This window comes from Cygnus atratus, chromosome 2 (assembly GCF_013377495.2).
Source record: "Cygnus atratus isolate AKBS03 ecotype Queensland, Australia chromosome 2, CAtr_DNAZoo_HiC_assembly, whole genome shotgun sequence".
In the NCBI taxonomy this organism is placed as follows: domain Eukaryota; kingdom Metazoa; phylum Chordata; class Aves; order Anseriformes; family Anatidae; genus Cygnus; species Cygnus atratus.
In genome coordinates, this window is record NC_066363.1 from 87,250,664 (window position 1) to 87,278,186 (window position 27,523).

General features: G+C 39.9%; 1 protein-coding gene across 10 annotated transcripts in view; it reads right to left on the reverse strand.

Annotated features, from left to right (window-relative positions):
* The window catches only part of GRB10 (growth factor receptor bound protein 10), a 178,470-nt gene that overhangs the window by 70,142 nt on the left and 80,805 nt on the right, over window positions 1-27,523 (reverse strand). For all 10 annotated transcript variants that reach the window (XR_007707759.1, XM_050708425.1, XM_035552820.2 and 7 more), the window contains 2 exons: window positions 17,554-17,770; window positions 14,608-14,749 (listed from right to left, as the gene is read on the reverse strand). Coding sequence is in view for 9 of the 10 variants with exons in the window: in XM_050708425.1 (XP_050564382.1) it covers window positions 14,608-14,749; window positions 17,554-17,770 (359 nt within the window). In the remaining variant the exon portion in view is untranslated. The remainder of the gene's footprint in view (window positions 1-14,607; window positions 14,750-17,553; window positions 17,771-27,523) is intronic.

Genomic DNA, 27,523 nt, shown 5'->3' on the forward strand with positions numbered 1-27,523 from the left:
CTGTAGTAAAACTATTTTCTGTTCAACTGTTGCTCATACATCCATCAACCAAACAGATATTGATAAGACCCAAAGTGTAACCTAGAATAAAGAGTGGTTTTGTGGACTCGTTGTCGGAGTTCTACAGGTTCTTCTTTCCGGGCACTCAACCACACAGAAAACAACCCAAGTTTGGTTGCTGTATTTGCATCAGCAGAGGCTCTGCCAACACATATGCTCCATGAATTTCACTTTTTGAAATGTAACCAAATAGCTAGTGCATGAACTTATGAAAGCTACGCTATGAAAACTGTTTAGAGAATAATTGAAGAGGTTCATCCTCTCCTAGATGCCACAAATTTCCTCCCCTATAGACATTGCCATGTTAAGCCTAACAGTCTGACCTTCTCTGTAAAGACCATTATGCTCCATGTGTACAGAATGGATTAGATAAATTACCAGGTAGCTTCATTACAGAGTTCAGCATGGAAACCACCTCAAGAGGACAAATTTAGCTTATCTTAAGCATTATGGTAACATCCTAATGACTTTGACACTTCAACGTCAAGATATAATTAACTTAGGGAATTCCCTCCTCCTTTGCAAACCAACTTAAGTTTGTTGCATTTGGTTTTCTACTCAAAACAAATGCTGAGGGTAGCTTTCCCTATCATAACATCAGCTGGCAAATCAGAGGCCATTACTTTCTGAAAGGGTGGTCAAATTTCTTAAAAATTTCACCACAGAAACTTCTGCTATCAGCTCTCCCCTATGGGCTTACTTGATTTTGAATATCTTTTTCCCCTTCTCACTGATTCCTGTTTGTTCCTCAGACACATTCTTTCACAGAATTGGGGCCACTATAAGGTATCAAGTACTGATGGCTAGAAGTGTCTGTCCATGAAAGTTCATATCCCTTTCCAAATCATGTATATATAAATCTATCTGTCAAAAATTCTACCTCAGATGTCCGAATATTACATACTAAAGCTAAAATACTAAGTAGGCACATGGAAGAGCACTGACTTTAATTAATTTGCACAACAAGAATCTAGTTATAAACTGATCATTTTTCAGAGGCCCTTAACAGATGACAGAAAAAAAAATCATCCCTACCCAGCTGCCAGCATCTCTCCAGATAGATAAATTCTGCTGCTTCTGCCATGTGGAGTAACTGATGAGGAAGTCAGCCAGTCAGGTGAATAGTCAACAAAAATGTCCCACTTAGAAACAAGGCCAGATTTCAGTCTAGTAAGAAAGTTCAGAAACTTAAGGGAAGGAAAGAATGTTCTCCATTATAGATCACTATCTTAAACTATCAGTTTAAGATGCTTTTTTGTATTCCATCCAAACTGTGCAGAGGTGGTATTCATATCAGTTGTCATTAGCCGCTTCAATCTAGGCATAAAGTCTTCACTAATCATTTAGGTTCCTACTATAATCAACGAAAAGAGAAAGAGGCCCTTTAATGCAATTTATCTTCTATAATTTTGCTACCCCGAAATGTCACTAATATTCTTGAAAGGTATTCCTCTATTACCACTAAAAGGAAACACCCAGGCAAGCAACCAAAATCAGATACTCAATCACAGAAATAAATCCCACCCAAAGACTGTCTAAAGGTGAAAAACTACAATAAATGGATGCATAATATTACATTCCCTTGTCTCTCTATCTGTATGTGTAAAGAAATACTACCTAAGATTTGCTCAGTAGAGTAACTTTCTAAGAAGTCCTATTCTGCTTTTACTACAGAATAAACTCAAAGGGAAATAGATCAAATTTTGTAAAGAACTTTTTGTCCCCCCCATGGAGTGACGTAACTTTGAGTGGAGCACACACAAAGGCCCCTTGGTCAGACATGAGGCTAATGAACCACAATGTGGAATGCAACACCTTTCTGAAGTAGCACTCAGTGTTATTTTTAAAATGAAGCAAGCAGCTACCTGAAGAGGTATTTGAGCAGAAGGATAGTAAAAGATTGGGGCTATCATATCTACCCTGAACGAATCTGACAGCAGGGCTCTGACAACCTAAGGGTGATTAAACCCAACTCTTGTCAGAGCTTACTTGTGACTTTGTACATTGACTTCCAGCCAACTGCTGACATCAGCATTCACAGTATCAAGTCAGATGCAGAAAGATGAAGATCATCTCCAGCAAGAAATTCCAGAATCTTTTTTGAAAGTTAGAGGTTTTCATCTGAACTTCTTGCAAGCTTAGATTCAAGAAGGGCTGCCCGTAGTTGAGATACATGACTATGCTGGATATGTTCATTCATCTACATACCACTTTACAGCAACTAAAAAAATAATGCCAGTGCACAATGAATAACATGAAAAGCACACTCCTTATAATTCAATATCTAATCAAAGTACTTAATTCCAGATATTGGTAGTTCAGCTGCAACATATAAATCTAACTTTCAACCATGTTTCACAAAGTCAAACACGTCCTTCCCAAGCACTTGCTAGCATTGGGAGTAACCCAAAATATGGTTGTAGTGAAAAAGAAAAGTACCTCTTAGCCTCTTCAGGAGTCTTTCAAAACATATTCTAAATCACTGCAGCAAAACTGGCCTTGTGAAAGTTTTGCACCAACAGAAATGTTTCTATACACAAATAATAGGAGAAGTCCTTTTATACCAGGGTGAGAGTTCTCCATTGACACACAACTCGGTGCCGCACAATGTAAGCTGCTATAAACTCAGAATTTAAATACCTTCACCTCATCTACTTCTACTAATGTATTTATTGAACTCAGTGAGACTTGACTGGTTTGAAATTCCATTTAAATATTGTCACACTGTTTAAGGGAAAAAATCAGTCTATCTTTCCGTACATTTGTAGATTTTAAAAGGGAGTAACAAAGCAGTTCACATAGAGAAGCAACTGGTTCCTCTACGCTCTCCTTCATCAATACCCTTACTCAGACATTGTCTCTAAGTAGCATCTCCTGATACAGATGTACGTTCAGAAGACACACAATTGTAGTAGAGATGAAATAAGTTACGTAGAAAGCAGAGGTTGCTACAAGCTCATAAAGGAATGCAGTCACTGTGAATCATGGCTGTTACTGTAAACATTTTTTAAATTATTTTTGCTGGGATTTTATTAGTCTCCCCTTTTGCAACGGCTGCCATTTGAACACAGGGAGCTTAGCTCTTGTAAGGCTCTGATTTAGGGACAAAATAAGCCTTTTACATCCACATCATCCTCAACCATTTTGCTCAACAGGAATCAGTTAGCAACCACAGTTTCTACAGCTGCATGCTAGAGAAAACTTGAGAAAGAGGCAAAGAGGAGAAATTGATGTGAGCGTGTTTACAGTGCTGTAAAATTTATTTCATCATCTGCAGAGGTACTAGATTGTTTATTTATTTAACGGATAAAAGTAACATATAGAAAGCTTTCTATAGAAACTTTATAAAGTTCCTTCAGTTCTTTCATTTTAATGGTAATATATCAACATAGCAAAGTCTTTCAACTTAGACCGATTTGGACATCTGTTCGACGGATGAACTGCTAGAGACACTCAAAGCCAGCATCTGCTGTGCAAGCAATTTCCCTGCCCACTCAAAGAGTCCATCATGCCCTCAACCCATCTCACCTCTTGCAGAACTTCCTGCTGTAGTTTAAAATCCTAAAATTTTTTCCTAGACAAAGAGTGAAATTGCTCAAGTGCTATTCCAGGCAAATATGAGAGGGCAATCAGTAACGAAACCTACAGGCACAGCAGCTAGCGCAACCTTGTGCAGAGTATGAAGTTAATTTCTTGTTAGCCAGATTGGCTTTAAGTTCCTCTGTATTGCTGTAAATGTTGCAATTAAGTACTGCTCTAAGCTATGTTTAATTAGCCTGTAAGCAAATGCTCATTTGTAACTTGCAGTGTAACGCAGAACTAAATGTTCACTGAGAGCAAAGGGAAATTACACTGAAGGTACATTCGCACAAATATAGCTGGCTGCCTCCTGACAGACTTTGCCTTCTTATTAATATCCTAGAAAATATTAAGAAATGTGTCACACTGTACAAATGGTTAGAAATATACATTCTCCAGCCTTGGAGCTGAACGCAATACTTTCCTGCCAGCTCCAGCTCACAAGCACTCCAGTCCCTGCGGATGCTAGTCTCTCAGAAGATGAAAGATCTGGATTATGTTTTTCATCTGTTTAGTAAAAAACAAAACACAGGGGGAAAAAAAACAGACTAGAATGCGAATCATGAGGGATAAGGATGCTCAAAGATAAACAAAAAGTATAAACAACATTTTCACCAAAGAGCATTAGAAACATTAGTGGGATCCACTTTCAGGAATAAAACCCAACCTCAGTGCCTCCCATGAAGCACACAGAGGATGAAATTAATTCTTAAATATATTTAGTATCTTTTAAATGCTACAAGCAGAATGACATTAGCTTCAAGCATAACAAGGACATTTTTCAGTCCAACATTATTTGAGTCAGCCTGTCAGAGGACACCCGTTTGACAAGGCTGTAACACAAGAGCCAAGGCTCAGCCCCACTTGGACAGGCTCTATATTGCTTTGCCAAGCTAGACAGCATGTTAAAGAAAAAAGTTCAAAGGTCAGCCATGAAAAACATCCACAGAACAAAGCAGCATGGAACACAGGAAAATACTCTGAGTGCAGTAAATTTGAGGCTTTCCATGTATGATTAGGTGTTTCTGTTCCTGTAACGTTAGCTTTCAACTCAATGTCTAACGGAGAGGAGGGTAATCCTTACATACCTAATGTCTATTTCTTGTCAAGGTGCTCCACAAATCATTTGCAAGGTGTGCGACAGTACTGCAAGCAATTTATCCTCCTATATGTACTTAAAACTCTTAAAAACAACACTAATCTGGAGTTTGGGACAAATTAGTAAAGAATATTCTTAATCTGAAGCCTAATAGGTATCTTTCAATGCTAAAACTGTGTACCTCTCTTTATCACAGACAACACCTAGTTTGGTAAGGTCAACTGAGTATCTTGGGAATGGGAAAGGCTGCCAACATCTGTAAAGGTATTTATAAGGTCTGGAAATACTGAGGTTTGTTCACTTTCTGTGGATTTTAGTAGGCAATAGGGAAAATAAGTGTGACCAGCAACAGTATGACAAGTTACTTAGGAGTAATTAGCTGCTCTTAACAGCTTGCAGGCAAGGACAAGCTCAAAAATGACTCACAGAAGCCCGAGGGCAAATTGTCTGTAAAAATTTAATCTCGCTTTTCTGCTACCAGAATGTTGTTGCTTTGCTTAGAATATTCTTTTCTGTAATCCTCTGCACCTCACTTGTTGATTTCTTTTTTTTTTAAGTAATTATTTTTTCTTAGGGATGGATTGTTCCTATTCTGGTTTCCTATTTTGGCAAGACAGTGGGAAACATGATTTTGGAAGGTGAACGACATGGTGAGCAGAGAAACGTGTGCAAGACTACCCCACAGTAACTTAAGCTTCCCCTGTGGCTGCAGGGCACAGATATTGAAGGCAATTAAGTTGCTTCCTCGTGCCCATCCCCTCCAGGACTGTTGAGCATGCTTCAGTATGCCTGACCATAGCTTTTGAAATGCCTTTTCTGGAGGCAAATGCGAGGTGCAGGGGTCGACGATACGCCTAGATTTCTGGAAGCACCTCACGCACTGCTGACATTGCATGCGTGCAGTGGAGAGCAGTGTCGAAACCATCCATTGTGAACAGGTATGTGCCATACCTATGTATCCCCAAAAAGACGAGCAGTTTCTCCCTCTGGCCTGACAGGAGGTCTGGGCAGATAAAAGGCGGGGCTGGAAAGATCAGGATGCTTTAAAGTGGCATCTGTTTGGTGAGGAACAAATGACGATTTTAAAACTTACCCACCTTCACCCCCTCCCGCCACAAAAACTCAAGGGACGTTTTTTGTTTTGCTGTTGACGAAATTTCGCTTAAGTCTGCTGGGGTAAAGTAGTTTTATCCACTTCACCCAGAAACACTCTCTGCTCAGCATGGGATCTCATATTCCAGCTCCCAGCTGATGGTTAATCCATTTTGCTTCCTCCAAGCACTACTCATTTCCCCCTCAGCAACAGGAGAAAAAACAAACACTTATGCTTCATGCCATCATGAAGACATTTCCAACTCTTGCTTCCTGAAATGCAGCAGGAAACCAGCTCCAGTAACCCTGGCAGCAGCAGGATTCATCATTGGAGGGAATAAGCAGTCCTAATGCCAATGGAGAAACATGACATGTAGCTTTTGCGAATCGATGATGGCTTGCCTTTTAACAAGTTCAGATTTAACCTGCTTTTATGTACATTTTGTAAATGATGTTCAGATTACAGCCAGGCTGAAGCAAAGACTGAAGGTACTTACGTTAATTAAACAAAATCACTTTTTAGAACAGCAATTCTGCACTCCTATTAGGAGAAAGAATAATACAATAAGAATTTGATAGTTAGATTTTGATTATTGGAGACCATAAATCAAGAGAGCAAAGAATTGAAACTTGTCCCACAATGATTTAATTAACTCAGCAGTATTCTTCTAATGCAAAAATGTTATTAAATTCCATCTAACATCCCCTCCATTTAGGAAATGGAACAAAAACATACATGCAAGCTTTGGAGGAATGCATAAACATCCAATTACCACACCAATGAACTCACAAGTTCATTCTTCCTCTGTGCATCCACACACAAACACCGCCTAAGTGAAGACAGAAGTTTCAAACAGATTTCCATTTGAAATGTGGGCACTCTTCACTGTCCAGGTAATTACTGCAAGCCTAAATAACCTTTTTTCCTGCTGAGAATGAACAACATTACTACTAATACTTATGCAACCACCCTTCTGATGGTTTGGAAGTGAACACACTGAACGCTGGCTCTGCCTATTGACCCTAGAAGTGGATGCCAACAAGCAAGCAAAAAATTGGGTGTCTTCCCAGCCCTGTACTACGTGTGTCCACAGTATCCACACCAGGAGATCACATGCAGCTCAGCCGCAGGTGCCAGCCCAGTTCTGTAAGGGCTGCCTTAGGCTTCAGAAATGACTTCACAGTCAACTCATCTGCTGGTTGTTGGGAACAGCACGGTGCTGCAAGACCACGTAGGATACGCAGCAGTGGAAAGTTGAGGGCTCTAACCTCTGAGCTGGTGCTCTCTTGCATCTGCTCTACTGGGCAGACGAGGTCCAAAAGGTTTTCATACAGGACGACTAAGGTTGACTTGAATCCACACCTTGAGTCCAGACAGCACAGAGGGCAAGGAGAGCTTAGATGCAGCATAGCTATACCCACAGTGTTGGGTCACTCCTTAAAGGCTATCATTTATGACTGATAAAGTTATGACATCTCTGATTCATCTCAGCCACTCACTTACAGTATAATTAGAATCACTCAACAGAGTTCTGTGTTGTTGTTGTTTTTTTAATTCCCTACTGCACTGATGTTTATACCAAAACCTACTTCTGCCTGCCTCACTAAGCATTGGAATTTCTCTCATCTTTTTCTCGTTTGGCATCCCTGCCCATGGCAGGGGCTTGGAACTACATGGTCTTTAAGGTCTCTTCCAACCCAAGCCACGCTGTGACTCCGTAATTTTTCCCTGCCCTCTCAGCCTGAGAGCTTCTCAATTCTTTCAACTCCTGATCAAAGCAGAGGATAGCTATGCTTTATTTTCGTTGTGCTATTATCAAAATACAGCAAGAGTTATGTTACTCAATAAAAAACGTGCAAGGGCACACCTAAGATGTGCATACAAAAAACCTCATGTGAACATGCCAATGCACAGCTACTACAGCCTATGCTACAGGCTGCTCAATACTTACACAACGCAGTCCTACAGGCTAATTGCAATGGTGCCACTATACCGTAAACCATTTTTTAAAGGCGGCTGCAGGCATCGCTGTGTGGCAGTGAAGTCCCTCAGGGCTGCCAGCGCAGGTCTGGGTCCAGGCAGCCCTCGCGGTGCGTCCCCCCAGCACACAGCCGGCCTCCAGCACGCTCACGCCATGGGAGCGCTGCTTATGGGTAGAGAGCCAAAATGCTCCCGGGAGCAAGGCCAGGTTTGTGTCATTAAAAACAAACAGCAGAAAAAAAAAAAAAAAAAAAAAGCCCAACAAATAGCATACTTGGGGGGTTGAATGCGAGACGTTCTTCATATTTCCAGTAATTCGTGTTGGGATTACAGCTACTGTTCTGGCACTTCCCAAAAGCAAGAAGGAAGAGACGCATTTCTTCCTACCAAGCCTCATGATACAACAGGCGCAAGGAAGAAGAAATAGTGGCTTTGGATCTGTCCTCATCCTGGTCCCTGGCAGCCTGCAAGGCCCTGGCCAAAAAGCCTACGCGCCCACAGACAGCGCTGAAGACTGGCTGCCCGCAGTGTAGTCCAGCGGGCTCATTACTCTTCAGTTATTCGTTAGTCTTATCGTCAGTAACGAGCTACTGAGACTTTCCAAACCACATGAGCTCACTCCCTGATCTCTTCAGGATTAATGGGACAACGCGTTCACGTGACACAGGTCACAAGACGACAAGAAATGGGACATCTTTCCTACACGTCTCATTTAGCGGTTGTCCATCAAACTTAGGTCATCTCGTTTGGGAAAACATTACTTCACCAAATAAGAGAGAGAGATTCAAAGATGTAATTTTATCAGGGGAGGTTTAGGTTGGAAATTAGGAGGCATTTCTTCTCACAGTAGTCAGACATTGGGACAGGTTGCCCAGGGAGGTGGTGGAGTCACCGTCCCTGGGGGTGTTCAAGGAAAGGTTGGTCATGGTGCTTAGGGACATGGTTTAGTGGGTGACATTGGTGGTAGGGTGATGGTTGGACCAGATAATCTTGAAGGTCTCTTCCAACATTAATGATTCTATGATTATAGAGAGATGACAGCCTCATAGCAGAGGCCTGATCTTCCTCAATTTAAACACATTAAACATGCTACGAAGTAACCTATGGTGTTTTTTTTTTTCATTATTTTTATTTAGCTTAAAACTCATCTTTCAAAGAAAGCTTTGAGGAAAACAACATGATATATCACAGTCATGGAAATCCGTATTTTATAGTTGGGCCAAAGGAGTGCCTGGAGCTGGACCTAAGGAATTGCCTAGGTTAATCTACTGACAGGTTTGGCCTGTTCAGAGGAAATAAAGACTTGTTGAACATCCTGCTGCCAACATCTATTTTCACCAAGTCATGTCGTTAAACATTATTTGAATAAAAGATTAAGTACAAAATTTGCTATCTGTCACATGCAAAATCTAACAGCACATAAGTTTTCATTATTCAAAAGTTCACATTTTTATACAGCTTCTCTTTTGGAAATCAACATCCTTGTCTTCAAAACAGCCAATATAAAAGCTTTATGGGAAGAAAAATCAAAAAATGTATTGTAACATGTAATTAAAACAATTAAAACTAAGAAGTCTGTTTACAGGAGCTCCCTCGAAGGGTAACTAAATCTGGAAAAAGAATAACATTAATTCACATCCATTTGCGAGTTTAATTTGCTAGAAAAGAGTAAACAATTTTGGTACATCAAACTGCTATTTGGAAGATTGCCTGGGCTGTATAGAGGGGGCATGTGAGAAATTTGCCCTATTTTTACAGTTGAAAGCTTCATTGACTCACACAAGATACTTTAGACTAATATCCTGTGGCATCGCAGTGACCTACATGTAATTATTGCATACTTTTTCCAAAATATTTGTACACAACCAGAAATTATAACCTAAGTTACCAACCAGTTCTTAGTTTATACCAGCAACACAAAGATGGACTTCAATTAGTGGTAACCTAGCTGTCTGATGTTTTTAGCAATCTTTTAGACAAATGCTTGGTCTCGGCTTGGTGTAATTTTCTGGTTATCATTTTTCTTACACAAACATATTTATTCTGTTAAGTAAATGATGTTTAAAAACTTTCAGCTGTCCTTTCTCCCCACCTGCAAGGCGTGCAGAGATTTCACGTTTGTAGGTGTGCACGCATCGTACAAACACGGATGTGGGGAAAAAGGGCCGTGCAATGCCCCATCACGTCTCCTTGAGAATTTCCTTCCTGCTCCTGCCTTCAGCTGCCCTTCCCAGAGCAGAAAGCAAGAGAGCTGAGGTGGCGGCAGAGCTCTGCTGAAGTTTCGCTTGGCTGGTGGCCAGGCACTGTGGGTGAAGGCAGACGGGTGGTACTTGAAGGACAGGGAGGCACAGGATAAAGAAAGAAATGCTTGGTCCTGCACTGGTTTCTCCAGTCGGCCTTCTCCCGCAATAGCTCACGGACAAAATTTTCTCAGTTCAACTGCTTACTTGTTACTTTATGTTTTGAAAAAGAACTTAAGAGCTTTTTGGCAGCTACTGCTCGAAGGGTCATCATTTCTCCAAACATGAGACATCTGAGTTGTCTTGCTCACCACATGAGCTGCTGATGAAATTATGATGATATGCAGTTGTGTTTTTTCTTAAGTAGTTGGTGATTGAACAGCGCAGCTAGTCAGTTCTTTTCATCCCTGTGCTCACAAGCTGGCTGACCATATTACGAAAACTTCAACTGTGCTTTTACAGAACTGCCTGCCATTCACTAGAAACAGGTTGACACCTAAAATTTCTCCCCGTAAAACTTAACTCAAAATGGGTTGTTTCCATCTGGAGAATTGTAATAAAGGATCATAGCACTGAACCTCTTAGGAGATGTATCTGTTTAATTACAATTCATTTTTATGAAACGTTTGGTAACACCACTGTATTAGACCTCCCCCAGACTGTGGAATTTGCTCAATGCAGTATAGCCTTTGAAACAATCTGAAGGTTTAGAGTAATTGCTTTTCTCAGTCTTTTGCTATTAAATTGTATGTCAGTGTAATCAAGCTCCCTACACGCTTTAAAAAGTCTACAATACTTGTTGTTATTTGTTTTTACACAGAAGAATAAACCTGGAATGTTTTGAGTACACTTAACATTCCAGTTTTACATCCAAGACAGATATATTGATGCTTTCCATTATACGATTGTTCCATTTGCCTATATGTGTTTTTGGTTTTGAAGAAAGACCATCACAGCACACAAGCAATGGGCAGATCAGGTAAGAGGTCTGGGCTTCACGTAGATTTGGCACGGACTTTGCCACAGTTGCAGAAATGCCCACGTCTCCCATGGTCTTACGGGACACCCCTTGTTTCTCACTGCTCTCTGGCTTCTGGGGTGCATTCCTGTGGTCACCAGCTTTAGAAGCAGCACTGGGTGCCTGTGTGGCAGCACAGCCAGAGCTGGGATACTGCTTCTTGCGGAGGTGAAACTGGTACAGTTGCCCAACAGATCTCACGGGAAGAATAAAATAAAATGATTCCCGACACGTGCACTTTTTTGAGTAAAACAAAGAAAATGGTTTGTTATTATTTTGAAACAACAACAAATACCTACTGCAAGAAAATTAAAAGTGGTTTATTACGGCTATTTTTCAGTGCTTTACTGCTTTTATAGTTCTTCGCCAGGTCAAGAAAGAATGTGAAACAAATGCAGAGCAGTGCATAGGCAATGTTGCAAACTGCTTGTTGAAAAAAGTGGGGACAACTGGATGGAAAAATATTGGAAAAGGGTCAAAAGTGTCTTAACAAGAAACATATGGCTTAAACTCCAGCTACATGAATAAAGTTTTGCATATAAGAAAAGACAACCCATTTTTTCAGCTGCAAATATAATTCAAGCTTTACAGCCTGAAAGCTCCTTTTCTGACTCATTCATTCACACATGCATCCATTCCCTATAGGTAATAATATACTGGGCAAAAGTTTTAATGTAGTAGGGCTTGAACAGAGCTTGGGTATTTCTTTATACCCAAGACTTGGCAATATGATATGAGAATTGTCATGTTCTGTGCTTGACTTGATCTTTAAGTTCCTCTAGCATAACCACTAACACTTTCATAGTTGCAGGGTTGCATTTTAAAACTACTGAAAAGCAAAACTGAGCTGTTCCATGAGCAACAATACCAACAACACTTCATTCCTTATCAAGTCACATCAGACATCCCAGCTCCCCAGCGACCCCAGTGTTTCACACAGTTGGCAAAGAAAATACCCGCTCCATTCTGAAATCCAAGACTACATTAACTTGGAGCCCTCTCAAGGCCCCTACATAGGGGCTGACCAAAGGCAACATTTCTTTCACATCACGTGTATTCTGAGCTTTCAGGGCTCAGCAGTGCAGGCTGCAACTGCTATTTGCCTGTTTGCTCCCAGAGGCTCAACAGGATTGAAGGGAATCAGTTCTCACTCACACCTCGCATACCCCGTATAATCAGAACGGCTCATTCCAATCTCTAATTTTAATCCTTGTGTATAACCTGCAAGCAGAAAACCTTAAATTAAGCATCATTATGTTTAATCTTGGTTTGCATTCAATATTCTGAGTCTATAGCTTATATGCAAGTTTTTCTTAAGAAACAGCTCATTCTCACTAGCTACCAGCCACTAAAATGTGTTGTTGCAGTCCTTTAACTAAACTCATCCTTTACTTTGTTAACCAGTATTTTATAATCCATCTGTGGACACTGATCTAAACAAAAGTGTATTCTAAAATAATATATTAGAATTCCCAAACTTTAACTTTTTTTTTATTAGTAGATGAAGGTGAGAAGATGTACAAAATTTCTTAACTTATTCATTTTTTTACTCATGACATTTGCTAGACTCCATTGAACGGATTGAACGGAACTAGAACTGGATTAAATACAACTAATGTCCTCTGAAGAGGCTGAATATGCATATTTTTTTTTGCTATCCAGCAACATTTCACCACATTTAAATCTGAGGTATCAAACAAAAATAAGCTTTTTTCTTCACGAAGAAACAACTTGCTCCTTTTAATTTTTTTACTTTTGTCCATCAATATTTTAAAGCTAGAGGATTTTTTCAGTTCTATTTATCTACTATTTCACTGAAGACAGGAAAAGAATGCCTTTCTACCCTTCCCTTGGCATGAGACAGTGTTTCTCATTTGCCTCCAATCAGCTGATAAGCTGAAATGAGCAATATACATGCATCTGCAGATGCCATTGTCGTCTCACATGCTCTAACTCCTCATCTCATCCCCTACACCTTTTACCATTACACTAGCTTGTCTGTGATTAAAAATTTCAGGAGCAAGCACAGCTGTGCTATATAAGTATGTATTTCATTTTAGGTCTTGGAAAAGCTTGTCACAATTTATGGTCTTAAAATTAGGTAGATTTTAACAGAAAATTATTAAGTAAAATTTAGAATCTACTTTTATTCTGTCCTTATAGCCATCTTCTTACATATGTTAATGCTTTGTTAACTTTTATATTTAGATACTGTTAAACCACTAGTTTCTAAATTTCATCTAAAATTGATGCACAGATGTTTTAGGTTTCTTAAGGCTTCATAGAGCCATTTTTTGGATGGAATGGCACATTCTAGTAAAACATACAACTGAAAAGCAAAGAATCCCTGAAACTGGGTAATATTTAGCAAGGTAAATGCATCTCCATCCGTAACCAGTTTGTCTCAGAAAGGCAGCCGTCCTGTTGTTCTGTTGGCAAGAGGCAGGATACATGAGAGAATTGCCCATTATTTTCTCTCCCCGGAGTCAGATTACCGCTCTCTTGACAGAACAGCCTCTCCGCTTAGCAGTTGCCGAGGACTCAGACTAGACCACGTTAAATTTCTAACTGAATGACTCTGTTTCTCTTAAGGCATTATCTGGTTATTTATCTCACTTGTGTATGTATAAGAAATACAGCAAACCCAAAGAAGATGCACTATATCCTTCAAGAAAGCTGACAGCTATTTATGGAGATACAAAATAATGCACAATATATGCAGGTGTACACTATGTAGCTTAAGTGTCCAACCCAAACCCTTTTATCAGTCAGAGGCAGCCAAAGGAGCTACTAACAAACTAAATCAGCAGTGATACAGGATGTCACCATGGTTTTTGGTACTCCTGTGCAAATCCATTCTAACCCAACAGTCAGTGTAAGCAACGTCTTTTTTAATCCCTGTGCAAGTCAGCACAGTTTACAAAAAAACTGTAAAGAACTTCACTGTAAAGGACCTGGAGAGCTACTCAGTCAGCGCTCCACGGGACAGTTCTGCTCATCCATCCCATTACAAGGAGCTGTGCCTAGTTACATGCTCTAAGAACAGTATTTTGCTTTTTAAGCAGCTTCGTGAAGAACAGCAAAACAAAGAGGCACCATGCCCTTAAAGAAAAAAGACAGCTACTTATAGAGACAATGAATTTGAAATGATTAACAGGCTATTAAGCATCTTTGTGGCACCTAGAATATGCAGTATAATATTCACAGATCCTGCTCCAACTCTAAGCCATCTAACCTGACTTCTAAATTACTAAGTCATTATGTTGGATAATGAAATTCCGAAGATATCTGGTATTACTGCTTCATTCACAACATGCACATATCTGAAATATTCCTTTATTCTTACAACACCTTTTAAACAAAAACAAAAACTTTGAAGCCTGTTTGAAGATGTTCTCTTGCCAGTGCTGCCCTACTCACAGACAAAGTCTACGGATGTTTCTAAGTATCTGGAAACTTACTTTCTGCCTTCAAAATGGAATAGTCCACTGCTGGTTTGGACGCTAATGTATGACACAAAGGTTCGTTCCATACTCACATGCTTACTAGCAGGTTGACTCTGAGGTAAAGATCCAGGGGCCAGCACTGGAGAGCTCGCAGGGCTACAGAGTTCTGGAAATGGATTTGGTATGGCTGGCAAAGACGACGTTCTGAATTGCTGTTCTTCTTCTTGTAGACGCCTACAAACACAGAAGCATCAAGCATTAAGAAAAGCAAACTGGCATCACCAGACCTACATCTTCTAACCCACCATTCAGTGTATTAATATTAAAGAAAATAAAGCAAAACCATTATTTTTCTAAGCAACTACTATACAGTTACAGCAACTCCAAGTCCAAATTAAGTAATTGCATGTGAAAAATGACTGGTCACACATCTACGCTTGTTTTGTTGCTTGTAACTTGATTACTTTCGTGAATAACTGAGGTAATTGTGCACATAAAACAAACAGAAATACCAGTCTAAACACTCTTTTGTACGTGCTAGCTTACAAGCTTAAGCTCCATGTGCCAGAAAGTCAGTTAAGATCTTCAAACTGACCTAAAAGAGGACATAACTCCACTAATTTCGAGCCAAATTCCACATGGATCAGCAAAACTAAAGGTGTAGCCCAGTAAAGTAGCTAGGCTGAGGCTGAAACCAATACTGTCACCTCATTATGGTATGATATCCCATCTCTAAGCAACTCGACATTTCCTGGAGAAGTGGAAGTGCAAAGGCTCACCTTGAGCAATAAACTGCAATTACACCCTCCTAGCTTATGCTAGTTGTAATATTACTGTTCGAACACGTTTTACATGCATCTCCTGAGATACATCTCATTAAGTCTAAATAGGACCAACAGACTTGCAAGTTCCAGTTTGCAATACACCTGTACTGCTCATACCGACAGAAGGAAAATTAAAGACTTCCAGGCAGCACAAAGAAAGTTAGAAAAGATATAAAATCTGTTCATGACCACAGAGACAGCTTTAGGTTTTCCTACTGCTAGTGCACCAGCATTGAAGATTTACGAGATGGCTCTGGCAGATTTGCCTGCGCAGAATGCACCACCTAGTGGCAATTGTAAAAGTTTCCAAAGGCAATCAACTAACAACTATTGTACTGTAACCCTTGTATTTGAAGTTTTAAGGGATTCTCATTTAATTTATCCTCAATTTTTTCACCTTCTTCAGCCTACTGCCTTCAGCAAGCAGAGTCTTCTTGTCAGAGCTGTCTGGGACACAACTGTTGGTTTTGCCTCTAGCTACATGTCCCATTCTGGGCATGCTTGCTGCCCATGCCTATACCAGAACTGGGATGCTGATAAAATAACTAACTAACAATTCTATCCTCCAATTTAGTTGCCTTGGTATTCCATGAATGACCCTACATATTTGTTTTTTTGCTATATATACCAAGTTTCAACCATAACTATGGGCTATGCAAAAGACTGCCTGACCTGCTTGATAGCTACCTGAATGCACGCTTCTCTAGAGAATAAAAAATCATGTAAGATTGTATCAGTAACTGTGTAATAGTTCTTTGTATTGCAAGTTTTGAACTATGTGTTTGCATTGACCTCCGTTACAATAACTGGGATTACAAATTGAACACAATTCAAAAGGTGTTGTTTTCTTAAAATGAGATTACACCATGCTGCACTCTGTTCTGTCTACAATGCTTCAGTGCATCATTTATTTCATTACTGAGATACACATAAAGCTTAAGATAATTATCTTAAGATAATTACAACAATCAACCATTCTGTTCAGGCTGAGGAAAAGACACAGCTGTTGTTCCCCTGTACAGGAAAGGTATCTAGATAACCCTGAATAAAATTTTTGCTGTTATTTTCTTTAATGATAAACACAATGTTCTAGGGCTTATGGATGTGCAGTGTCTTCCAAAGAAAGTTGTTAAGTTTTGAAGTTACAAAAACAGTTTAAATGAGTTTGACTGAGACATTTGGAAAACATGGAGAGCTATACTGCTCTACAGTGAGTTTTCTAGTACAGTGCTATTCAAGGTTACACATGAAACTTGTAGACATGATTGCATCATTAGCTAGCATGGTTGTATTACAGTTACTGCATACAAGTTCGTACAGAAAAGCTGCTTGCCTTAAGAATATCATTCCTATAGGAAACACGTCAGTGTAAAGAATTAGGAGCAACCCTTTCTAGACGTTGGATTTTTCTTTTATTATTATTACCCCTCACTTCTTTTGGAGAAGGCTTTCTTAACTAGAAGAAAACTCCAAATACATCTGCTTCAGGAAATTTACATATACATACTAACAGGAGCTCCTTTCTTCTTGCCGTTTAAAAAGATTTTAAGAACCTCAGCTTTATCTATACACTCTCCAATAGCCACCGAGAGTATTCCAGGTTAAGCTTGAATTCAAGTCCCCATCCTGACAACAGTGAGACAACCTAAATGCTTCTCTTTTGTAATGACTACCATTATGCACTCAAGTGAACGAAAGTGCTCTAGGAAGAATGGTTAAAGAACTACAACATGTTCTTTTTTTTGTTTGTTTGTCTTGGACTTTTCAGGAAACCTCCACTAAGATATTTTTGTATATCAAAACCATCTGAATGCAACCTCATCTATATCTGTATCATTCATTATGTTGTATAAAGCCAAGAAGCTGTTAATAGGCACCACAGCTGAGAGAACAGTTTTGAAAGCTTTGGATTTATTTCCAAACACGGACATTATTTCTGAAAATTGGTACTAATGATATGCTTCTATGCATGTCTGCTACTACAGGCACATCAAACATCGACAAAAAGAGTAGAAGTGGGACATATTTGCATATTACAAAATACATGGAAAATCTATGACCTCCACGTACCTGGTAACTTGTTTTTCCTATGCAGAAGTCCAGTGTGAGACTACCAGACCCCTACTGAAGCTCATCTACTATTTCAAAATGTTGTTCTTTTAACGCTAGTTCAAGACAACTTGAACCAAATGGAGGGCAGTCCCTCGTTCCTACCTGACTGCCATAATGCGCACTGGCTGAGACCGCTGCACCTTCTGCCTGGGAGACATGGGCTGCAGGGCGCTAGATCCTGAGGTTGGCAACTGACTGCGGTTAAGCTGACCGTTTTGAAGGAGCGGAGTGGTTTCTGACTGCATACTGCACGTAGAGTATAAACTTTCAAATGATGAATTCATGTCATTTACCAAAGCTTCCAGGTCCACGTCGTCATCTGAAAGAAAAAATAAAAGCAGCATAACGTATCTGAAAGTCCCAGATAAAAAGTTTTGGAAGACTGAAGACAAAATTTCAGCAAACTTATCAGGTATTCTACAGCTATATTTTTACATTGCAAATTTTTATTACAGAAAACTTATTTATTTTACATCAAAAAAAATAGCTAGTAACTCTTACAAAAAAGCCACTGGTGACCATGTGTTATTTTGTCTTCCTCAGTAAAAAGCTATTGACTCTGAATGGAATATTTCTACTGTTGTATTTACTAATCAATCACCAATATTTTACTGGATTTTTAATAATACCAATGCTGATGTGAAACACAACTTACTGTTAAATTGACATACATTTCAAAAAGTGTATCACTTACAAATGTATCTCAGTTCAGATTGCCAAACAGATTGATAAACGCTGCTTTGAAAGATCCAATTCTTTAGAGACAAGAAAAAAGGACAGTGTTGCACAAGTCAATAGGTAAAGGATATACACCTCTGTTGTACAAGTGGGAAAGTTGTCATTATAATTTCCTAAAATGCCCTCATCTGCGTGTCTGCCCTTTTTTGAGATAAAGTATTTTGAAGGGCAATGCTAAGGTGCTTTTTTTTTTTTATCATTCCAATGACTTTATAGGAAGTTTTGTATGCTTACTCCTGTAATGCAATAAAGACCCCTGCCTTAAGGAGCACAATGTAAATCAACCAGGGATGTGGTGCAACTGGCTGGAGGTACATCAGTCCCTAAAAAGGGGACCATCTCTTCTGCATATGCCTTCTTACCTTAAGATAACTCAAGTTAATTCGTTCCTCCTTAACAATAATTACTCTGCAAGATAACAGAACTCTGTGAGTCTTTTGAACTAACCACTCTCCGAACTCCAATTTCAGAGTATTGTAATTACTCCCTAGCCACAAGTTACACTACTATTAGAAGTTCAACACACTACCAAACACACACATGCTTATCTGCTTCTGCTTACTTCACAATGACTGCCTAAACAACTACTTTAGACCAAAACCAACTTTGTTTCCAAAAATTTGCCCCCCCCCTTCTTTTTTTTTTTTTTTAAAGTGTATCAGTTGGCCTGGTAAAATACACTATAGCTGCCTACAAACACTGTAGTTTCTCAAAACTCTTCATGTCACAGATGGATAGAAAGTAGAGCCAACCAACGGAGCTAACAAACATTTACACAGCACCATGCAGCTAAAATATGCTTCTTACCCCAAATAGCTACTGATATTCATTCTTTTGCCATATTTTCTAGGTAAACGAGGCACCAGGAACAGCTACTCAGCTTGTGACCCACTACACAACTATTTGTTTTTTTTTGGATGAGATGCTATAAGTGATTTTGTACCACTATCACTTTTCTGGAAGGGCACCATCAGTACAGTAACATCACCAGAAACAGTACCATTCAATTTCTGTCTACCAACAATGTGCCTCAATAACCATAACAGGATCTGAACACTTGTAATGACATTGCATTTGTTTTGAATGCTGATGACCACTGACCTATGCCTGACAAATCTGCTGGCTTTCTACAACAGAGTTACAGCATTGGTGATAGTGGAAGAGCAACTGACATCATCTACCTAGACCTGTGCAAAGCATTTGACTCTTGTCCCCCATGATATCCTTGTCTCTAAACTAGAGAGACATGGATTTGGTGGATGGACCACTTGGTGGGTAAGGAATTGGCTGGATGGTCACACTCAAAGAGTTGTGGTCAACAGCTCAATGTCCAGGTGGAGATCAGAAACGAGTGGTGTTCCTTAGGGGTCAGTATTGGGACTGGCACTGTTTAACATCTTTGTTGGTGACGTGGATGGTGAAATTGAACAAACCCTCAGCAAGTTTGCTGATGATACCAAGCTGTGTGGTGTGGTCAATATGCTAGAGGAAAGGGATGCCATCCTGAGAGACCTGGACAGGCTTGAGAAGTAGGCCTGCGTGAAGTTCAACAAGGCCAAATGCAAGGTCCTGCACATGGGTTGGGGCAATCACAAGCACACATACAGGCTGGGCAGAGAATGGATTGAAAGCAGCCCTGAGAAGAAGGACTTGGGGGTTGACGAGAAGCTCAACACAAGCCGGCAATGTGTGCTTACAGCCCAGAAAGCCAAACATATCCTGGGCTGCAAGACAGGCAGGTAAATCCTCTCCCTCTGCTCTGCTCTTGTGAGACCCCACCTGGAGCACTGCCTTCAGCTATGGGGCCTCCAGCATAAGAAGGACATAAACCTATTAGAGAAAATCAAGAGGTGGGCCATAAGGATTATCAGAGGGCTGGAGCATGCTCTCCCATAAAGACAGGCTGAGAGAGTTGGGGTTGTTCAGCCTGGAGAAGAAAAGGTTCTGTGGAGACCTTATAGCAGGCTTCCAGTGCCTAAAGAGGGCCTACAGGAAAGCTGGGGAGGGACTCTATGTCAGGGAGTGTAGGGATAGGACAAGGGGGTAATGGCTTTTAACTAAATGAGGGGAAATTTAGATTAGATTATTCAGAAGAAATTCTTCACTCAGAGGGTGGTGAGGCACTGGCAGAGGTTGCCCAGAGAAGCTGTGGATGCCCCATCCCTGGAGGTGTTCAAGGCCAGGCTGGATGGGGCTTTGAGCAACCTGGTCTGGTGGCAGGTGTCCCTGCCCATGGCAGGGGGGTTGAACGAGATGGTCTTTAAGGTCCCTTCCAACTCAAACCATTCTATGGTTCTATGACCATAGTTCTCAGCGTCAGATGAATTGAAGAGCTGCTCAGAATTAAGTAGGTGCTAGTCACGTACATACCTCCGAGCTCTATTTAATGACTTGAAATACTACATTCCTCACTAAGAGTCAGGAGGACCTTTACTGAAGTAAAAATCACCTAGTCTTCACTGAAAACATACCCATAGGATTTCTAAGTTTGAACATAAATTAAAACAAACAAACAAACAAACAAACTTACAAACAGGTTTCTTCTTTTTATTGTTTTATGGCTACTTCCCCCAGTCACTATACTCAATAGATACTACCCAACTATTAAGACATCTTCAGTAGGCTACACCATCTTCTCTCTGTCCTCTACTTCATGCATTTGTCAATAATCTAGTCTTTGCTTTGCTTGGACTAATCTACAATAATTTTCCAGCTATTTTTAGGGATCTTGAGACAGACTTGCAATTAAAGTTTCATTCAATCCTCCAGATTCTTATCCTATTTGGAGAATACATACCTAAAGCACTTCTTGAGCAATCACAAGGGAACCACAAGAGTAGGACTATAAAGAGGGAGAGGCTGGATTACATGGCTTCTGAATTTTATCATTCATCTACAGTACCAGAGGACCAAGCTCTAGGGTATCAGCTAGCTGTCAAGTAAAAGCTTAGAGGTTGGATGAAGGAGATATAGAATAGAGAATTCTATAATAAATAGAATAAAGACCCTGGCCACAGAGTCAGGGAGTAAGTTACAGAAACTACCAACAATTGTTTAGCAGAAATGCAAGAAAGTCAAGGTGTACATTCTATGGAAAGCTGTTTGACTTTGTCCCTGAGGGGGTTAATTTATTAACAATTTATACAAAGCTTTTAGTGTGCAAGATCGTTAAGTTTTCTGATGATTGTGACTTGGGAAGAATGATTAAGAGTCAGCTCAAGCTATCCCTGAATAATCAAATAGGCACAAAGGTGTAATACAAAGTCTAATAAGCACAAAATGAGGCACTTCATGCAAAACATTAAGGAAACCAAGTACATAGCTTAAAGCACTGAATTGCCATATCAGGCTTTAAAGCGTATCAATTACACACCTAAATTCAATTTCCAACAGGACAGGTGAATATAGAGTTTTCCTAATAATATGTTGCACTGAAGTCTGGAATCTGGTTTCATTCCCCTGTCAGCTCCTTTTCTCCATGGGTGCAGCACTGCTAATAACAGCCTTCAGTTTTTCTATACAAGTTTTGCAGGAGAGCATATCCTTAAGCTTTTTGGAGATAAAGCCTGCAATCTTGAATTTCATACAGTTTCATCTCTATACAATAGCATTTACTACTAAATGCCATTATGTTTTGGAGAGATTTCAGGATGTTGCAATAAGAAACCTCATTGCTGCAGCCTACCTCGGAAGTGCCAGCAGATGTCTCAGCCTGCCAAGTAATACACTATGTTACTTGCGATGCCTCTCTACAGAGAGAGCTTAACTAAATAAAAATCAAATAAGCGATCCACAGGACTTCTAAGATAAGCTTAAATCATTTACAGATATACTATTCAAAAGGAAATTTCAGATACAGTGCAATCCAATCCTTCAGATTATCTTCCTCTACCAACCTGCAAGATACAACCTCTATCAAGATCATCCTACATGGAAAAAAAAAAACAAGCTGCATGATTTTGAGGAAGCTTGCCAGCTAACAACAACATTTGCAAATCATTAGCCTTTGAGACAGTATCATATCATGCTGGTCCTCCCAGTACGCACACACAAATTTTGTGATTGACTGGGAAGAACTACCTCTGGCTGCAGCAGGCTTACAACTTACAGCAGGCAGAGATGCAGGCTTCCAAGGTACCTCTTTCTCCAGCTGTCTTTCAGTTGTATGCCTCCAGGGATGCTAAAGACTGTTTTCTTTAACCTGCATTAAATTCTGCAGTGAAAAGGGATATTCAAATATCTGTTTTTTTCTCTGAATTGAACCACACAGAGGTTAGCTTATAACTTGCATGAACAAACATGGAAGCAGCCTTTTCATTTATTTATTTATTTATTTAACGTAAGTTTTTGGTGTTGGAGGGGATACTGGTAGTTCTGTAGAACTTCCTACACCATATAAGAATACTTGGCATGGCAGCGAGCAAAGTTGTTGTGCCTTTGCTTTCCCAAACTAGAACTGAATTGCACTCCCTGGCAGCTGTTTGAGCTTCATTTTGCTTCTTTGCCCGCAATTTGTTAAGCTTTGGCTTTGTTCACAAACCAGCTTCACTTGATTTTGCAAGTAAAATTTTTGATAAAGTAGATCATGATTTCAATTACAAAAAAAAGAATTTAAAAGTTCAGTTCAAGGCAAGAGAGAATCCCGTTATAAAACTAAAACTGCTATTGAGCTAGTGAGCTAAGCTCTCATGTTCCACAAAAGTTAAAGCACTTTGAATACTATTTGACTGTTTTTGAGCATACCACAGTGGGATGATAGCCACTCAATTAAGTCTGAGTAAACTTTATCTTTGCTTAACCAAAGGCCTTCCAAGTCCCATTTGTCTTTCTGCTTCTAGCCCTTCCCTGTCCCCTAGATCCTAATTTATTTACTTATTTTGGTTCTTGCTGGCCTTGATGTGTCAGCTCAGCTAACAGGAATGAGCAGTATCCCACTTACTCTGAAGCAGTATAATGCTGAAATGAGTTCTGCTCAGCTTCATCTGTGGCAGCCTCCTGAATTAAGCAGGTATTTCCACAGCTGTCAGGGGGCTCGTTACACTGCAGTGCTTCTGTTTACTGAAAAAAGCTGAACATGGAAAGAATCCTGGCTTTGGACTGGAGACCAGGTTACATTTTATTTCTCTAAATGGCAGCTCAGCAAACACCCTTCCTTTTTACATACAGTCTGTATCTCATAGGGAATACTCCGAAAAACACTGCAGGACTTAAGTGAGCTGTGATTTTAAAGCTGTATACTTACATAACTTCCTTCTTGTTTACTCATTTCAGAATTTAATTCTTCAGTACTATCCCTCTTATCAGTTCGCAGAAAAGACTAATGTGAGTTCTACTAGGAACTGAGCAGAAGATTTATAAAAAGGCTATACCACCTCTCTGTCTCCATGGAAGTGTATTTGATACTATAGGTAACATAACAGTGTGTATATAAACAAGTGTTTGATATTACAGTAGGACAGCTGCTGATTTTGATCCCGTCCCTATCTTCTGACAGACTAACTCTGGTAAATCAGTTCTCCAAAATCAGGTTCAGTGCTGTATGTTCAAGACCCTACTTGACAAAGCAAAGAAGCTAAGGTACAAGTAACATAAGATTTCATCCAAGCTTAGCAAAGTAAAGGACCATGTTTTCAATGTCCTCTTAATGCACATTAATTGACCCTCAAGGAGACAGAGAGAAACAGGGAAAGAAAAGGTACACATGGTTCCATATACCCTAGCATCCTGCATTGATTATGTGGTGATACACTACATAAATTGTGGGTAATACAGGAAAAATAAATTTATACTAAAATGGACTTTACCAGAATTGAAAAGGGAAAAAAGAGATGTAAAATACCTGTAGTATCCACCTCAACATCCTGTTTCAGATCTCCTAAAATTGCATATAAATTATTCTGAGTCATATCGGTGATGTGTTTTACAAGGTTTTTGGTGTTGTGGAAATCTCATTCTGATTTACAATCAGAAATAACCACCCAGGTAAGCATTGCCACAAGTTCCTTTTTACACAATAACACCTTTTTACAGGGATCGTCTGCAAGAGTTTGGCAGTACTGCTGCATGTCCCTCCAGTGTTATGTCCAAATGCTGTTTTGGTAGGATTTTTCAGAAATTCAAACACTAAAGCTTTCGCCAAGACACTATTGCTGACAACACATAATTATAATAATACAAAAAACTCCACTCCAGATAACAGACATAGGCTTCTGTTCCCTTCTCTCTCTCTGAACTTGTAAGTTCATTTTCTATGCTTATACAAATGTCTCACCTTCCTCCACAAACTGTTAGAACTTCCACTGATGCCACAGGCTCCAGTTGCCTATTTGGACTTGCAGTTCTTGTGCAGTTAAAGAGTTACCTACAGCCCCTATGTAGCCTACAGCAGCCTACAGCTATGTGTATTTAGGACTCAACAGCTACTACACCCATGAAAGATGCATGCAACAGAAGGCGAGTGACACCAAGCAGATTTCTTACAATTTCCTTTAAAGCCCTCCCGCCATGACCTCCACAGAGGTGCTACAGCTGAATGACATGTTCCAGTTCCTAGTACCAGCTCCAATTCCGTGCAACCTCTCCCTTCAACATTAAGAACTACATACAAGGGATAGCTTTGTACACAAAACAAAAAAAGAAAATTAAAAAAAAAAAACAACTTGCAAACCCTACGCATTCATGCTGTTCTCCAGGTACACTATCAGACCCAAATCCAAAAATATCAAAAGACTACCTTTGTTGAACATTAGGAGCCCGGAGATTTTTTGTTTGTTTAAAGTGAAGACACAGCCCCAGCTTTTCTCCCACACACATCGCCAAGTTCCAAGTGATTTAGTCTGAATTAAAAACAACAACTGTGAACCCCAAAATTTGAGAACTTTGCGCACCCTGCAAGTCCCCTCATGGGACTCTGAACTGAAGAGTCCTTTACTTTCTAATATCAATCATCTTCAGTGAAATCCTCTACTTCGTACCGTAACTATGGTTGCTGGCTTACAAAATGTCACATCAGTGTATGTGCAGCTTCCAAAATGCTAAATAGACCATGCTGTGGAAAGAAGAGCAAGAAGCAGAGATGCTGTTCTGTAAAAGAGCACGAAATTGAGATAGGCATCCATGATCCTTAAGCTCACTGAAATGCTGCACAGAGAAGTCACCAGGGAACTTGTAATTACTCCAGTGTTCTGCAGGTAGTTTTTAAATCCCACATACATCTATTCCAATTTCTGCCAACACGGTTGCAAAGGCTAACATAAAATGTATGTATGTTAATTACAGGTGGTGGAGAGAATTCACTTTATAAACACCTTCTTACTAAAAGGTTTATGGTTAGACTTCGGTAACATTCTTAAAACACACCTTATAAATCCCTTGAAATAGAAGACAAACTAAATTGAACAAAATTAATGTTGCTAGGTAACAGCTATAGGAATAAGCTACATATGAAAGGTGTTAGTCAAAATCAAAGCATTAATGAATAACAGGAGCAACTGGTTATAGGTGTCCTACAGCAGGAAATAATGCAATTGTACCCTCAGACTAGTCTTGATCATATAAAACAAGTTTCAGGAATTCTAATGGAAGAAAACAGTAGGGTTAAAAAATGAAAAATTCAGCTCTTGCCCAATTCACACACCTAACAACTTGACATCATAAAGCATAAAGATGACAAAAGCTAGGTATTTTGGGGGGAGAGGATGAGGATAAAGCGGATTTGTTTGTCTGTTTAATTTCAGAGACAAACTAAGGTAAAGCATATCTCTGATAACATTTCAATGGTTTTGCCCTTTGATAAGACTCCAATTATTCACGGCCTTCAGAAGTGCCTCTCAGCATGCAAGTTCCCATTTCTAACATAGGAACCGTGAAGTCAGGCTGGCCCTTTGTTGCAATGCACTTACACTCATCGTTTGGACAGAAGACTGCTCACAGTGGGTAACCCACCACCACCTTTGGGCCCTTGCTCGGTTCTAAGGCACAGATGCTGAAGCACCGATGATGTTGCTATGAGGGAGGGAAACTTCAGGAAACCTAAGAAAACCTAAGGAAAACATCTAAAACATCTAGAATGATCATGCATATGCATATGAGCTTTATTATAATTATAAGCGGTAAGATAAAATACGTATGTATGGCCAGTCCCTTCACACACCCCAACATCCCAGTTAGGAAACAAAAAGTTGGGATTCAATTTTCCCAATATGCGTTTTCTAGGAACTAATTTTGCAGCTTTCAAAAAAATACATTTGAGCCAAAACCCAAATACTACACCAGTTGATCCAGTGTTACTGCACAGAGAGCAGGAATGGCCAAATGCTGGTCAGCGAACACACCACACACCCTGGTTTTAGCACTCGTTGATGGCAGAGCTCCTGTTAACAGCAATTGACAGCCTTTCAAATGGCTCTGTACAGCCAGTGTTTTCAGAAGCAATGTTGTATAGTAAATAGTGAGTAAACAGGTCACTTAAAGCAGTCTGAGGTTAAGTAGACCTCTGGGAAATTGTCATTCCTGGGATGGTTACAAAATCTAGCCAGATGATTAATTTTCAAGAAACTGGTAACATCTGCAATTTTCTTCTATGAATATTACGTTCAGTGGTCACCCTGTACCATTTTATCATATCACCCAATTTTAAAGTATTAGTTCAACAAAAAGACTAAGAAAGATCTTAAAAGGAAAGTGTGTGTTTGGTTGGGTTTGTAAAGACAGGAAAAAAAAACATCTCCATCAGTTACACAGAGGACAGAAAATAATACCAACAAGAGAAGATACCCCTGCTAGCACCTCACAGGACAGAGTGGGGTACTCACTCTTTCTAAGGCCAAACTTGGAGCTGGAGGAGATCAATCCTCGGGAAACCCTACAGAAGCAGAGAGTGGTTGCATCGGGGAAAACCCTGATATACCATGGGGTGAGCAGACCCCAATGGAGAAACAAACAGAGGCAAATGTAAAGCTTGTCATAATCATGCAAGTAATAGTCAGGCACTCAGCCATACTGTGGCCTTTTCCTTTACACCGGAGGGGGGAAACAAAAGGAGAGTGGGTGGGAGAGCAAGTGACTGAGTGCACAAGAGACTGACAGACCAAACAGCCAGCCCAGGGATCCTCTATTCATATCTCATCATCCTGATAAGGTTAATTGGATGCCTCAATCTTTGTGCATCATCTCTACAGCAGAATCAGGAAGGAAAGCTGTGGTGTTACGTTCCAAAATCACGACTGCAGGAAGGCTGTCACTCATCCTCCCAGAAAATACGGCTGCATAATGCCTAGCATGCCCAACAAGGCAGCAGAACTGCTGCTAGCCTGTGTAGACCACACAAAAATGA